The sequence below is a fragment of the Cygnus olor genome, chromosome 8, assembly GCF_009769625.2.
Source record: "Cygnus olor isolate bCygOlo1 chromosome 8, bCygOlo1.pri.v2, whole genome shotgun sequence".
Taxonomy (NCBI): domain Eukaryota; kingdom Metazoa; phylum Chordata; class Aves; order Anseriformes; family Anatidae; genus Cygnus; species Cygnus olor.
Genome location: NC_049176.1, coordinates 31,714,813 through 31,731,238, shown reverse-complemented (window position 1 = coordinate 31,731,238; position 16,426 = coordinate 31,714,813). Strand labels below are relative to the sequence as shown.

Below are 16,426 nucleotides of genomic sequence, written 5' to 3'. Positions count from 1 at the left end.
TAAAGATCAAGTAGACTTTTATCCAAACAGAATAATATAAATTATATTGCTCGATTCTTCAAGCCAAAGAGGGCCTTGTGATCAAGGTGGTAACATAGTTCAGGCTTAGGAAACTTAGTCAGAATATCACAAATGCTCCAGAAAATTAACAGAAATTAAAAGAGAAGAAAACACATTTTTTCTGGTTTTGTTGCACAAATTAATGCTTAATAAAATATTTGCAATATTGGCTAGAGATTTCCAAACACTTCTAATTTCCCCAAAGCTCTTGGAAATAGATATCCATAACAATCTTTAATCAAACTATTTTCAGTATATAAAAGTAGCAGTAAACCTAAGAGGATTTTCTGAAGAAAAAGTACTGCTGACAGAATACAGCAACATCCTGCAGCACGTTCATTTGAAAACTAAGGTACATCTCCAGACCACTATGATACAGCAAGACAAGGTTGTTTTAAATGTTTGGTATGCTTGTCAGAAGAAATCAGAAAACTTTTCAAAACGTTTTATGAATAATGCTTCACTAATTTCCTATCAGGGAAATGCTGGGGAATACAGTGATATGTTTAGATCTGTTTTAAGTGCTGTAAAATTATGTTGACAAATTCAACAGTCAAATGAGAGCTCTCATTTTTTAATGCAAGATGTGTTAAAGATTGACATTTTTGAGATCTAAGCTCTGGTTAGAGAGCTACCTTTCAGCCAGTGATCATTAGTATTTACTTAATCTGAGGATTTTGTAAATAATTTTTGAACATTCTGCATTCAGTTACTATGGATGCATTTTACAACAGTCTTGACCCGTTGACTGAGTAGCAAAAATAGAGCTATGGTAAACACAAAGCACATTTAATTGCTATTTATGCCAAAATGCTAAACATTCCTTTAAAAATTCTTTATATGCATATATCTGACAGCACAGAACAGGTGAAAGAACATGATCTGCTTTTTGATAACTTTTTGTTCCACGTTTCCTAAGTTGCACTGAGCATGGTAACAGTTCTGAGCAGAAGTTACTTGAAATGGTCTTACAGTACACTTCAAAACTACTTAAAAGCCAAAGTACACTATTAAAATTTTTATTTACCTTCCTTTTCAGGTCTACTCTTACATCATCTTACATTACTCTTACTGAACAAACTACCAGCATAATTAGATTACCTTATCCACAGTACATCAAATAAACTGTAGGATAAGAAAGAAAGCCTTCAAGCGCCTAGCCAAAAGACCTCCATTCACCTAGTTTATCACTAGAGCGTAAAATGCATTCCGCTTTACATTACTGCATTTGTGTTCCTAACTGCAGGTTGTTCTCTCACAGGCACAGTGTTCTTGTCACAATTACTGTCATGCAAGCCCGGTGCCGAATTTGGAAGCCTTACTGGTTTCCCTGTACAGCCCAAACATCAGCATTGGTGCACCAGCTCTGCCTGCCGGGTGCAGGCACTTGTGCTCAGCCTCAGCCTTGCCGCTCCTCCGCAGCCTCCAGCCCAGTCCCGGCCTTCCCAGGCCCACTCCAGTGCCGGGATCAGCAACTATAGCCCGACAGGTATGTCTTTGTGTGAAAGAGGGCAAATTCACTGCTCTAGGAAGCGGGGTGTGTATCCTCTACATTAGTACTCCGTCACAGGCGTTAACTTTTGCCCATCTATTACACTACATCTTTTTGTTTGTCTGTTTTGTTTTGTTTTTTGCTTGCAGAGAAAATTGCTCCGGAGGACAAAAAAGTCCAGAAATACATAGATCTCTCATTTTTGTCTCAGCTCATGCAAAAACGACCTTGCCATCTTTCTTCCCTCTTACTTTATTTTTAATACAGCTATTTCACCAACAGTTTTAAGGACAGCATTTGCACAAGCAAAAGCTTTTATTTCCACTCTCAGTAGTATACAGCAAAGCCTTCTGCCACAGCGCGGAGCAGAGAACAAACACACCTGCAAATAATGTTTCCCTTGGTTACAGGAGTCAAGGAATTTCCTTACTGTCAGAATCACGCAGGGGGAAAAGTCACGCTTAGCCACCTTAGCAAACCTAGTGCTGCTGAAACCAGAGGCTACTACCCTTAGGTAGGAGGTCTTCCAAACACATGCCGAACTTGACAATTGCCTGGTAAGCACCATGTATCACAGAAGTAACAGAGCACTGATCATTTTTATCAGTAGTAAGTACACACAAGTCTAACCTTGCTGCCATTGACCTCAGTGAAAATGTATCACCGTCATTAGGATTATCATTAGACCAGAAGTATCAAAATATTCCATTTGATTAAAATTATTCTATTGTGGAATTCCAATTCTTCAATCCTAGCACACACACAATCCATTTAATCTCACAAGTACCTTCTGTGCGCAGAGACTTCCCTTCTAAATGAGACCGGTTTCGGAGCTGGCCTACATAACATGCATACACTGCAGCGTATGTATGGCATTTCCGATGTTAAAGGCCTCAAAGGCTACGGATGTGCCCTCCCACCAGGTCTTATTTTTAAATGCAGATACACCCTTTGGGAGCAGACTGAAGGGGCTTCACAGGAAAAAAAAAAAAAAAAAAAAGTGTTTTCCAATGATATTGGGAATATATCCTTTAACATAAAAAATAGCTTTCCTTTAAAAAAGAAAAGTGTTTTGCCTTTAGTTAAATGCCCACAGGAAGTAGTGAAAACATCATTATATCCCATATAGGTGTAAAATGCCTGTACATCAGGTTTTAGTAAACGCGTGGTTGCTGAACAAAGTGCCCTTTTTAAATGAATTAAATAACAATCAATTTTGTATCAGCAAAGTTGCATAAATACAGTCGATTCACCATCATTATAACTCTCACTTATAATGGGGACATATGACCTCCATTTAGAACAATTCCCATATCCATGGATATTTTTTCATTGGTAAGGATCCCTGTCACATAAAACATTTATATAATGTTGGTCTGACTGTAAAAATGTACTCCCTGCTTTATGCAGTGGTACTTCCTATATTCAGATTGGGAACCCTCAATTTTATTTTTCTTTTTTTTTTTTACTATTTCCTTTTCAAAATAGCATTTAAATGTTGGTCAAATGATAGTAAAGCCTGGAGACATACTTTTTTCTTTTTTTGTAAATAATTCAAGAAATGGTACCAAATTCGACATTTCTTCAATATTCTGATGTTACAAGTTTCTAAATAGTATTGTAAATGACCAAATACACTTAACATCTGTACGGATCATATGGGGAGATTGTTCTACTGAGGTTATACCGAAAATGTTTCCAACAAATCAGATTACTTGTTGATGAGGAAAATACTGTCACATAATCACTGGCCAGGGTTATCCCATATTTTGTTTCTCAATTCTGTTTACATTTAATACTTTAAAACGTTACACTGTAGAGTTGGGGTATGGAGTTACAGTCAGCTACTGTGCCAGTCTCCATCTTCCATTATATGCTTACTTTTTGCTAAAAACCTTCAGTAGAATTTCTTTTAACAGTAGAAAAAATAACTGAACACAAACAGCACCGTTGTATTGCTACAAATGAAATTATTTTGCACTTTTGGAAATTTCAACTGAAAGTTACATAAATATTCAATCACTTACTTTGGTAGAGTTTTCAAGTGATTCTCCCTTAACTCCAAAATTCTCAATTTGACAAGTCTAGGAACATAATAGAAAAAAATTAGTTCATTCTATGAATTAGTTCAGAAATCCATAAGAATGATTTGAAACTACTTAGTTCAACAATAACAAAAAAATGGATCTGCTTAATGCATAACAATAAGACGTCTAGCTATTGATGGATTGAATATAAAATAAAATGCATTCAGAAACAAATAGCTTCATATGTACGTAATTTTGCTTTTATGTTCTTATCTGGACTGTTCTGAAGAACTGTCATACCTCAGTTTTTCATAACAACTCTAAACTATTTTTACTGATAATTCAAACAAGGCAAACAGAGGAAAAGTTAATTACTTTCAAACATTTCCAAATCTATGAAAGGATAAAAACCTGCTATTCAGTTCACAACTGTCTTTTGCATCTTTTAGCTTTGACTTCTATACCTCCACACAGGCAGACTAATACTACAGAACAGATCTCCATTTAACTTACTGTACTTTATGCAGAAGTAGGACATACGCCTAAGAGTTGGCGTGAATTAGAACCTACATACAACAGTACTTCACAATTCCATGTCATTTTGCAAACTCTAATTGGCATTATTTAAGCCATGTGAAATCAACTGCTTTTGCAAAACTAGTTTGTAACTGTGTCATTTCTAAACTGAGATGTCACATCAGAGTCACACCATGTACGATTTTAGGCTCATAACATCATTTCTAAATGTCAGGAAAGTTTATTGAGGAACTTTATGGGGAATTTCAACAACTCCATTAATATTGCCTTTTATTTTACTCTAAAGTGCAGGTCCTTTAGCGCCATAAGTATATATTTGTATGTGAGGAAAGTTAAAAAAAAAAATACAACAAAGCTTTAAATAGTTCTCTGTTGAGCACAATACCAGTTTTCTCTTTCTTAAACCCCAGTCTTCCCAATAATATGCTTTTCTAGAAAGCTATGTTTTTCCCTTTTTCTTTCCAAACAAAGCAGAAAACATTTTAAATCCTACATTTGCACTTAACCAGGGCTTAAGGGAACGCCTTTAAATGAGAAATGTGGAGAGATGTTTATGTGATGCTCAGGAAGGCTCCATTCCTGACTTTATTCACATAGCTAAATGAGACTATAAGAGATTAACTGACTTTTTCTGTAGCAGAGGAGATAAAGAAAGCACTAAAATTTGGAGAAGAGCAATAAAAGAGATACAGTTAAAGAGCCACGTGTGGTTATTAAAAAAAAAAAAAACAGTGCAATTTCTGTACACTAATGTTGGAAGCTTCAGCAACATGACAAGGATTTGTAAAGGCAGGATACCGAATAGATGATATAGGAGCAGCATAGTCATAATGGAATAACAACCACACCTGGAACTAGTGTCATTTCATTTAGATAAAATCTGCATTTGTAAAAAAAAGTGCTTTCTGCTAAGAGATTTAGAATACTAGAAATGTCCTTAAGCATCAATGATTACTAGACAAAGTACCAGCAAAGCTACAGAAGAGAATAATGAATATAAATTTACCATGAACAGAAACACTACACATCTGATAAATTGCAGGGGTGTTTCATGCATTTATTTTTCCTTGACATTTGTACGTGTTGTCTGATTGTGAACTGCAAAAGCAGTCTTCAGATTTACTCTGACACTCTAAACACTCATCTTCAACTAGGCATTTTCTACTCCAGTATAACACCTAGCCTGAGCCCTGGGTCAGCCCAGGTCACCAAACAAATGCCAATAAAGTAGCACATTCCATTGCTCAGTGCCTGAGCATACCAATGTCATTTCCAACACAAATTATGTCACTTCAGTGTTAATTTTGGAGTGCTGTGATGATATTCCCAGGGGAACAGTGAAATACACATGTGGGTAGCTAGGTGGACCAGTAAAAAACTACTACTACATGAATTTTGTTAAAGCATACATTTTGTCCCTTAACCCTGTCTTCTGGACAATATAGTATACCAAACTGGAAGTTTCGTTACGCAACTGGACAGCCAGAGGGCAGAAAGGCTGCCCATTCCCGTTCCCTTAGCAGTGTAACGGAGGAGGGACAAACTTCGTGCTTCATCCAGACTCGAGCAGTGGAAGGATCCACTCTTAAATGGACACGTCAAATTGTCTTAACTTTGCTTTTTCTGCCCCCTTTGCTTCATCCTTACCTAACACTTTTTGGCTCAGTTTCTACTGTATTTATTTTTACTCTCATTCCATATTCCTTCTGCTCTGCTGTCTTTTGAACCTTCTCCCTTGTTCTTCCTTTTATATTTTTGCTCTGGTTGCGCCACCATGCTCGGTCATTCCTTATCTACCTTTCTGACTCACGACATTCTTTCTGTTCATTTTTCAGTAGGTACAGACCATATTGTTATTTTCTGCCCTTCCCACAATTTAATAACACATTTGATCAAGGACAGGCCTCTTCTCCAATTTCTATTTCTCTCTACTTTTTCCCTAAACCAGCGAGGTGCTTCACTTCATCATAAAATTCTTGCTGACATAAAATTTTCTCCAACAACAATCATTCATCAAAATAGGGCTGAAGAGCAAAAATCTATACCTTCTGCTGTTTAAAAAAAAATAAAAATAAAATAAATACAGTTTTTAAATGGTCCCTTAAAGCCTCAAGTGAGTTCATACGAAAGAGCAATGTGCTTTGATGACTAATTCTTACCTTCCAAAGTTAGCAGGAAGAAACTCCAAAAAGGCATCATTTAGATAGAGCTGGGTCAAATTTAGAAGTTGTGTAAAGCCATCTGGCAGCCTAAAAAACAGTTAGAGGCTTAGTGCTCACACTGAAGTTGCTATGGAAACAATAACAATGTATATTTAGAAAGAGAAAGATGACTTTCTCTCTCACCTTCTTTTTCTACTCAAATTATCAAAAACTTACTGAGCAACTTTTTACAGACATTTTTGACTGTTCTCATCTTTTCCACATTGCTATAACCACATCAAATTCAAATACTTTGCACATTCAAGTTATATCAGCCTTTTCTACATTCCTAGCTGAGGCTTTTAAGCCAAAGGTGTTTTCTTTCTTGCTTGTTTTTTTAAATATTTAAAGTTTCATCCTTTCATTTCCTTCACTCCATTTTGTAAATCATGAGATTACGAAAGAGATTGATTGTGGTTACTATCACAAGTTTTTGGCAAGAAAAAGGACTGCTAAAGTCCCAAGCAAGAAATTATGGGAAGTGAGGATGCAGCACGGCTTACTTCCCAAACACATCAATTGCCAACCCCGTGTTTAAAGGCTGCACCGCACAGACTGCTTTGCCAATGCTTTCTTCACTGTGTGGAGGAACACGTTTGTTACAGAGCACAGAGATCTTTTCATAGGTACATCATCTTGGATTTCAAACAATTTAAAAAAAATGTAGATTAATTCTGCAAATTAACTTGACACTGGGTCTTTAAATTTCAGTTCACTTTGCATACATTTTCTGCACTTGCAGTATACAAACACAAGCTACTGATACTCACTTAGATACTGGATTGACACTGGCTTCAATAATTGTTAAACACTTACAACATTTAATATTTTCTGGAAAGTCTTGAATTCCTAAAAAATATTGAAAGTATTATTATACACACATGAAAACTGTTCAACTTGTTTCATAAATGAGTTCTTTTGACATTTTCAAATCAGACTTAAGCTATAACAGGAAAATAAATATTCTAGTATTACACTCTAAAAGATATTTAAGCAGTAAATAAGTGTACCGCAACAGCCAATATACCCTGTACTAAAAATACTGTGTTAATACTTGGTTTATGTAATCTTCTAGAGTTAGAGTGACATCATTTGTACTGATATTTGTGCCTTTCATTTCTTTCCCAGCTGCTCATCTTTTTCTTTTTTTGCCCCCCCACCTTCTCTGGAGTCCACATATATAATTCTGAGAGTCTCTAGGATTATATTGATAATAAATGCTTCAAAATTTCCAAGAGTGCCTAAGTCTAATTTTCAAAACAAAAACACTTAAGTTCAGACATGCAAATGTTTTTAACCATGTAAATATGTAAATATCTATTTTGGAAATGCATGTCAGCAAATCAGTCACTGGCTATATAAATCCAGGTAGCTGTTTATCTGCAGCCTTATATGCTTACATACACTAGCAAACCTGGTCCACAAGAGCTCACTAAGTACCAAGCCACTTTGGAAAGTGGAATGGTTCATAAGTGCAATGAAAATGGTCCCCTACTCCTATTTTTAATGCTTATCAGTCACAATTTGTCATGGTTTACTATACTAGAAAGACCTCTATTTTTTTTAAAGGAAAATAAACAAGGTAGATATCTGCCCAGACTTGTCAAGTGCCAGATAAGAACACAGAACATGATCCAGAAAAAGAGCAAGTTTTCTAGATAGGAATCTGATAGGAGTCAAAATTTCCTTATTGTTGTTCATTTATTCATTACAAATCTTTAAAATACTTATCCTTTTGATCTCTTACCATTTTTACTGATATCAAGTTCTCTGAGATTAACTAAGCTAGCAATAGTGGTTGGCAGACTGGAAAGGTCATTGTCAGGTATACTCAGTTTGCGTAAAGCTTGACAGTTGAACAGTTGCTGTAACATAAAAAGATACTTTACAGAGTTTCACGAAAAAACAGTTTGGGATCATTATTTAAATACTAAAGTAACAAATACCACAAAACTGCTTTTATTACATAAGAATTCAAAAATACAATAATATTTTGAAAAGCCATTATTTGAGAAGACATTCCAAAGGCTGTTCAGTATCACAAACACAGCTTACACGTGGTTGAAAAGAACTACCAGAATAGTATTTGGTAGCAGAAATATTCAAAACCTGTGAAGCTTTCTGTTAAAAACTGTACAGTCATTGCAATCAACATTTTGAAGGAAAATGATATTTCATAGGTGTGATAAAAAATGATTTTTTTTGTGGCTTGTGCTATTTTTTTTTGTTTTTAAAACAATTGCATGATAAATTTTAAAATATTTTGAGTGCATGCAGACAAAATTTGCTATCTTCAAGAAACAAAATATTTTGTCATTATCAAAATGATGTTCTGTAAATCTGTAAATCCCCATGCCCCCACCCCAAATTGAGGATATGGTTCTAATTTTTAATTCTAATTGCTAATCCAATTTTTATAGTGTCAGAATTTCCACTGTGACAAAAAAATTTTCCTTTCAACCTAAAGTAATCAATAAATCCTACTGAAAGCACCTATTTAACATACCTGCTTCCCTCAAAAATTATCATACAGCACAACACACTTGTACAAATTAATAAAACTCATCTGAAGTGAAAATAGCCATGGAAAACTATTTCACATTTAGGTGCTTCGCATCGCAAGGTTATTGCTGCCTTAGACAAAGAGTGGGCAAGGTGTATTTTTTAGATAAAGCAGAAATAAATGCCGGGCTGGGCTGCACAAGGAGCTGCTGAATGAGCCCGCTCCATGCCCGCCGGCTGCAGAAGTGGCCTCTGCTGAGTTCCTCAGCGCTCCTCCAGGACACGCTGCAGATACGAGTTCACCAACAGGCACCAGGCAGTTCAATTCCCTTTGCAGGCATCTCGGAAGTGTTCTTCAAATGGCAGTGCTACGTTTGTAAGAGATTTAGTCTTTCCTTCAGACTTCTGTATCAGAATAAGTACTCATCTACAGGCTATCTGAGAATGCATAACAATTTGATTGCCTAGATATGGCTCAGCCAAGTATCTGGAGGGGAGAAAATTAACACACAAATGGTGTGCAAATGCCAGCCTGGTACTTCACTCTAAGTAAATTCTAAATCATTTTGAAACTTCATTTTTTTCTGCAGTAACTTTCTATTACAATCCTTTAAAAAGAAAAGCCCCTGCTTTTTCTTCAAGACAATCTATTTGCAGAAATCCAAGGGACACACGAAGGGGAACCACGAGAACAAACAAGGCTCAAAACAAGAAGTCCTACACCACAACCTGGCACCGGGCATGAAAGGGCCTTTCGATTGAATAACACCTTTCGACGTGCCTTTGTATTGACAGTTCTGCTTTTCTGATCCCACGAAATCCACGTAAGAACCACGATTTCTCACACGAAATGCACTTGTTCATTCCTGAGACCGCGCCGCAGCCCCCCGCAGCCCAGCAGCTGGCGCCAGCAGCAGGCCGTGCGGCGCACGGTGACAGCCCTGAGGGACGACAGGAGAGCTACTTCCATGCTGGGGAACACTTCCATGCTTCCCAGTCTGATGTGCCAGAGCAGCCTGAGCAATTACTGCACACCTGGGAAGCAAAACGGGGTGACACGTCGCTGCCTGCAGACAGCCTTGATAAGAGAAACCTCCCGCTAGAGGATGAGGAGTTCCTCTGCAGCGCATCTGAGAGTACCTACTTTTTCTTTAAGCTTTCTTCAAGCATTTTGGACTGAAAAGTAAGGTGAGCAGTAGGCTCTAGTGTTTGCTCTTGATGTTTCTAGCCAGATTGCTGCACTAGGACAGCTGTAGACCCCAGCAATGTGCAGCACAGAGGACCTGCCGAATTCGGGAACACACACACACGCTGTTAGGCCTGCAGAATGAAATGCCCGGTGCCCATCCCAGCCATTGTGCTGGGGTCTTATCTTAAAAGACAAGGAAGGCTTGGAACTTGACAATAACTGAAGAAACACAAGGCTTTTGAACTGGAGAATAAAGACATCCAATAAAACTAGTTTCCATTAGGAAAAAATATTCCCTCTGGAGAAATACTGTGGTGTGCTATTGTATCAGCAATAATACAAGGGTGTGAATACAGGTATGCAGACCCACAATTCCTCACTTTTTTTTTAGGCAGTGGGTTTTCAAAAGATGTCCTTGTCAATTTCTAGTGCTTTATGGCCTTGCCATGCCATCAGGATAGCTTGATGTAATCATCAGACTGTATGCCCATGTTCTACTTTTATTCCTTTTAGACTGGAAACCAAGCGGTGTTAACACTGCTATGATTTGAGTTATAACAATGGGATATTTCCCTGCATATCTTAAGTCCTCAGTGAGACAATTAAGCATTAAGTTGTAGCCTCTAACTTCAGTAGCATATTCAGCGTTACTAATACCTATTTTACCAACATATTTATTTTAATTACATTAATTTTGTCCATTAAATGCTGGTAAAGATTTTGCTTTATATCTATAGCGAAAAGCTGCAGGGAAGAATTTTCATCTCATTCGTGCTTTTCTATATACTGATTGCCAGCAACTCCACCTGCATCAAAATCGGTTTTCTTTTTTTATTAGTCATTGATTCATTTGACTCGTGCAAATAGGGACACACTTGCAGCAGCAGCTCATGATAATGAAGTCAAAGTCAAGTAAAATAAAAGTCTTGGCTAGGTTTAGGGGAAAATAGAGATTAAGATTACAGAACAATACTATAAATCATGAAAAAGAAAAAGGGGAGGGGAGGAGCAAAAAAATAGGAGCTAGAAATCCAGTTCTAGTGGACAGCAAAAAAAAAAAAGCATAATTATGATACACAAAATATAGGGTAAAATTTCAAAAAAACAATAGGCAGAATTATTTTGATATATGAGTTTAATGCTAAAGAATTTATTAGAGTATCAGGTAACAGTGAAAGTAAACTAAGGTATATAATGATTTAATAGGGTTTATACCTGTGCTTATTTCAAGAAACTTTTAAACAAGATTAAGTGGTCTGATGACAGAAAACTTGAAAAGTACACTGTGAGTAACTTCAGAGGTATATAACATTTGGTAAATAACAAAAAACTGACAAATTTTCCCTGGAAGCAGTTTTTTGAATTCATGTTTACAGGGAGAGGAAAGTTCTGCTACAGTAGATCACAACACACAATACAAAAATTAATGTTAGGTAATATAGAGCCATTTTAAGAAAAAAATGTCATTTTGTCACCTAGAATATTAATTAAGCAGTGGAAAGAGCTTAAATACATAGCAAAAAGTATTTGAAGCACAAAATTTGAGAAAGAAATTATTTAGACTGTTTAGTTTATGGTAATGATTAATAAAGGCTTAAGACAAAAATTATGAATGGTATTAAGCAAGCAAACTAATGCTCCCATTTATCTTCTAATATTTATACAAGACCAAGACTGTTAATGATGTATTTACCCAAGCTCCAGACTGATCAAAAGGATTTTTTCAATACCTGGTATTTGCTTCAAGTTATTTAAAAAACAATGAAAAATGAAATAAAAATAGAGTCCTATTCATTTAAATCTCTCCAAAGTATGTATTTATCTGCTGTTTTGTTTCACAAATAACACATACAGAATAGATGATACCACAATGCAATGTAAAGGTTTCATTAGCATGCACATTTCAGGTCTGATTGACACTACCACCTTCAATCCAATTTCATGATTTTGGACCCTTTACCTTAGGCCTCAGTTTATTCATATACAATTACAGCATATTGCTCTTTTTATATGTCCTGATATATTTGTCTTGCATTCTGCACTGCAATTTTCTTTAAATACCATGGTGATGCATGCTTTCAAGAAACCCAAGACAAATATATCAAAAATCCCTGGCTAAATTAGAGACTTTAAATATTCTTCAGTATGATTCTTCAGTAGCATAATTAAAATATACAAGATTAACCATATGTTTTTATTAAGAGAAAAATAGTCCTGAAGGTATTCATTAACAGTGAAATGATCTCAACCACAACCATTTTATATTTATGGGGACAGAAAAAATATCTGTTTCTCTGCTGTCTTTTCTAGTAGGAGGAGAGATAAGGCAGTTCTCCATATCATTTTTCTGTGACAGCTGAAGATTATAGCTACCCTGTCTTATCATCTTTAAATAATTTCTTGACTGAGTGAGAGTAATCTTCAGTAACGAAGTATCATATCTGAATATAGGAACTCCATGTAATGGAAAAAGAACGTTTTCTACATTTGTAAATAGAATTTATATAAAATCTCTCTGCAGTGTAAGTAAGAAACATGTTGGGAGATGATGAAGAATGGATTACAGTTGAACAATGTTTAATTAAAAGACTTGTAAGCATCTTTCATTATTGTTGAGAAAAATTCAATTAAGGAATGGATTACATTACTTCATGCCTCATTATGTAGCTTGCACCTACTATTAATTGTTTTTTCTACTACCTTGCCCTCTTTTGTTTCCAGAACACTTAAATTACACTAACTTTTAATTCCTTACAGTAGATATTAATCAATAGAAGACCAAATTTAAAGATTCTGTAAGAGAAGTTCTACACAGAAAGGATAACTGAAGTAACCTCATTGCAGGACCTCATTTACAGTTACAAAAATATTAGTCAGAAAGTGCTAGCCTTTCTCCCACAAGGATAAACAGCTTATCCTGACAAAGAGTTTGCTTTTAAAAGCAGCGCTGCTGATGATCCAAATGTGAGACCATCTGCCCCATATATTAGTGTACTCTTGGTCTCCCAAGGTACCAAATGTCATATTCATTATTCGTTGTGTGAGAAACTCTTCTAAATGACTATCAGTTTCCCAGTTTAAAACTTCATTGGCTGCCACCTGTTCTTATTTCATGAAGCAAGGAGAAGCAGGCGGCTCTGCTCCTCTCTATGGCAGCATCATCTGCAAGAATGGTGTCTCAGTGGTTTGGGCTCTTCAGTGAAGGCAGAAAAAATGTAAAAATGTGACTGAATCTCTAGAGTTAATAGCCCTGACTCTGCCCATGGCAAGCAGGTAATCAGTCCACGAACCAGAACTATTTCAGAGTTGAAGCACATGTTGAATATACATTTAAGAACACAAATTTTAACATCTGTATTACAGGAAGTACACGGATTACCTTGGGTAGCTCTTCAATTTGATTGGCATCTAGATAAAGCTCCTCTAACGTCCGTTCAAAGTTAAAAACCTCCTTTGGCACCTGCTGTAGGCCACAGTGAGAGTAATCCAACACTGAGACAATCTCCTCTTCACCGCGAAAACACCGGCATGGCACCAAGCGGCCAATAATTTTTCTTTTGGTTGTCATCTCCAAACAGGGCACTGAAAAGAAAGGGGAAAAACAGTTTTTTGAAACTATCAATATGCTTGGAACTCCCTCTTTAGAATTATTATCAAGATCGCAGTCTATTTTTTTTTTCCTGAGGGGTATCTGTAATTTGCATGTCTTAATCTACTTTTCAACAAAACACGGGAAAGTGAGATTTGCCAGTGCAACCACAAGAAGCAATCTCAGTATGTTGTCTGTTCCCCTACACTGGGGTAAAAGAAAACAAGCCAAGACCATCCACAATTCTTCCTTTCCTTAATGATGAAAATTAGCTGTGTAAATGCTACACGTGTGAACACATTCACCAGACAGAGTACAAAGTGACATCTTTCACACTCTGTGTTTTGATCCCTTGCTCGGTTTGACTGTGAGTTGGTGAAGTGAATCAGTCATAGTCGTTTGGGTTCTGATTCTCCGTGACAGATGCACAATTGTACCTCATTTCTCTGAAATCAACAGAATTCCTTGGCTTTCCACAGTTATTGGTGGAGTATATTCCTTGTCTTTTTGACCATACAAATAAAGAAAAGAATATGGAAACTTAATTGGTTACGAAACTACAATAACAGAAAGCCAACAATTTGTTTACCTGGCATTCCTGCTTCTCTCCTGCTATCTTAGGCTGTGGAAGCTCAGGGAAGTGACTTAGCAGAAATCCCATTAATTTTTCTGCAGCAGAACACACTGCTGGGAAATTTCACCACAGCCTGTTCCCTAACTTCAAATCTAGGTGTCAGTTCTGCAGATTTTCCTTGCACACACAATTTGTACAAGCACATCTAATTCTTATGAGTAAGTTTCATCTTAGTATTTTTTAGCAAAATATTATAACTACTTTTGAATTAAGAGAACACTCAATAAGTAGATTTTATACACATCAAGGAGTCTCAACTTCTAAAAATGTCAATATCTGTTTGAGATGTAATGTTAACCAGATTATAAATAAATCAGGCTGTTCTGAAACATATCACCATAGAGCCAAGAAGGGCTAAACCCTTATCTCCTATTTTTTAAACCACTTACAAGGTTTTCAGTTACATTTATGAAAAGAATGTACAAAATCTGTCCAAGCAAAACAAAGCTCATCGGGATCCTCTTTCATGGGATGCCAGTGAAAAAGCAACCATGTATTCATGCAAAAAATCCATAGAGATAAACAATACAGTCACGCAACATTTCTTGCTAAAACAGCACAAATTATAGCACATAGTGTCAATTTGTGCTCTCCTTTGTCTTCTCATCAATTACGAGAAAAAGCACCTTCTCAAATGCAAGAAATCCAGTTTCATGTAAGTATAACTGAAGGGAAACAAGTCATTTCTGATCCTGGACCACTCCCTGTTCACTGAGCTGAGCTGTATTTGCATGTAAGTATAGATAATTCATGTTGTTGCTTAAGCCATTATTTGTCTGAAACGTAACGTGAAAAAAAAAAGCATTGGTCAAATAATGCCCCTTTTGTGGTTCTCCAGGAATTTTATATCATGTAATACATTGTTATTTCAAAGGTAAGTAAAACACTCAAATGTTATATTTCCTTGTTTAAATGTTATTAGCTCTTAATCTGCCTCTAGCAATCCCAAGGAGACAGGCATACAAATACTGCCAGAAAAAATACTGTTTTTTCATGTTCTCAAGGAGACCAAGGCACTGGAAGAACAGCAGTGAAATCAGAGTGCAGCTGGTTATTCATTGGGCAGTGTCAACACATTTCTGTTGGCTGGTTTTGGCTTAAGGGTAAAGCTTAACACAGAGAAAAAGGTAATTTTGTAATTTAGCTTGACCCGATGCCAAGTTTGCTTGTATAACATAGAACTTAGCTTAATTACAGTCAGCTGATGCAATGAAAACATTTTCATAATAAAGCATACATAAACTTCTGAAAATATAAAAGTAGAAGACTCACAGGAACAGAAAAAGAAGCAATTCCTTTATAAGCTAATAAATGACAATATCTTAACATTTTATTTGAGTTCTAGCAGTGGTATAGTCCACTGAAGAACACAAAAAAAAGTGAAAATTTTGGGATGTAACATGGCACTCAAATTTGCTTTATCTGTGAACTTCAATTGTAAACATTCCTCATTTAAATTTCTCACACCAGGAACCAGATCCCCTGTTTCATTTCATGCACATCCTGTTTCTTGGTTGGCACTTATAATTTCCTGTGATAAAGAAATGATTATTTTAGTATTCCCTCTGATTTCCCTCTTCATCTTCAAATCTGTTGGGTGATTTCAAACACACAGGGAAGGAAAAGTCCCAAATCCCTGCTCCAGACCCAGTCCCGGAGGAGAAATCCCACCACCCCAGAAGTGCTCCCAGGAAGGAGAGGCAGCACGCACACTGCACACAAGTGGTGGCACCTGCGCTGTGCCTGCCCTCTCCCTTGCCCCTCTAACCCAGTTCCCTCTCAGATCAGGGGTTTCGCCAATTTCTGTGCACCAAGCAGATGTCACGGCTGCAGGGAAGGCAGTGCAGAGGCCTCACAGCAATCCACCTTCTCCACCTTGCCAGTATGGCCAGCATCCATGCCAGGCCAGAGAGGGTGTGCAGCACGACCGCTGACACCAACCAGCACCGTGTCTTCAGTTCCAGAAATCATCCCAAATGGCTCACTTGAGTGTACAAGATCAAAACAGATGAAAATTGTAAAAGTATTGGGCACAGAATAAGTCTTTCACAAGAAAAATGAAATTAGCTATCAAGCCGCACAGCCTCTTTGTATTCAAGCATAGGAAGCAGCATTTGCGACTGCATATTTCAGACCATGACACAATACAAATAGATGCCCTTGGAATATCAAATTATTTGTAGCTTTTCAAGGCA

General features: G+C 36.7%; 1 protein-coding gene across 1 annotated transcript in view; it reads right to left on the bottom strand.

Annotated features, from left to right (window-relative positions):
- LRRC7 (leucine rich repeat containing 7) overlaps positions 1–16,426 on the bottom strand; it is a 119,352-nt gene that overhangs the window by 79,188 nt on the left and 23,738 nt on the right. Inside the window, 5 exon segments of the mRNA XM_040564939.1 lie at positions 3,580–3,636; positions 6,276–6,365; positions 7,088–7,166; positions 8,065–8,182; positions 13,388–13,590. Coding sequence (XP_040420873.1) covers positions 3,580–3,636; positions 6,276–6,365; positions 7,088–7,166; positions 8,065–8,182; positions 13,388–13,590 — 547 coding nt within the window.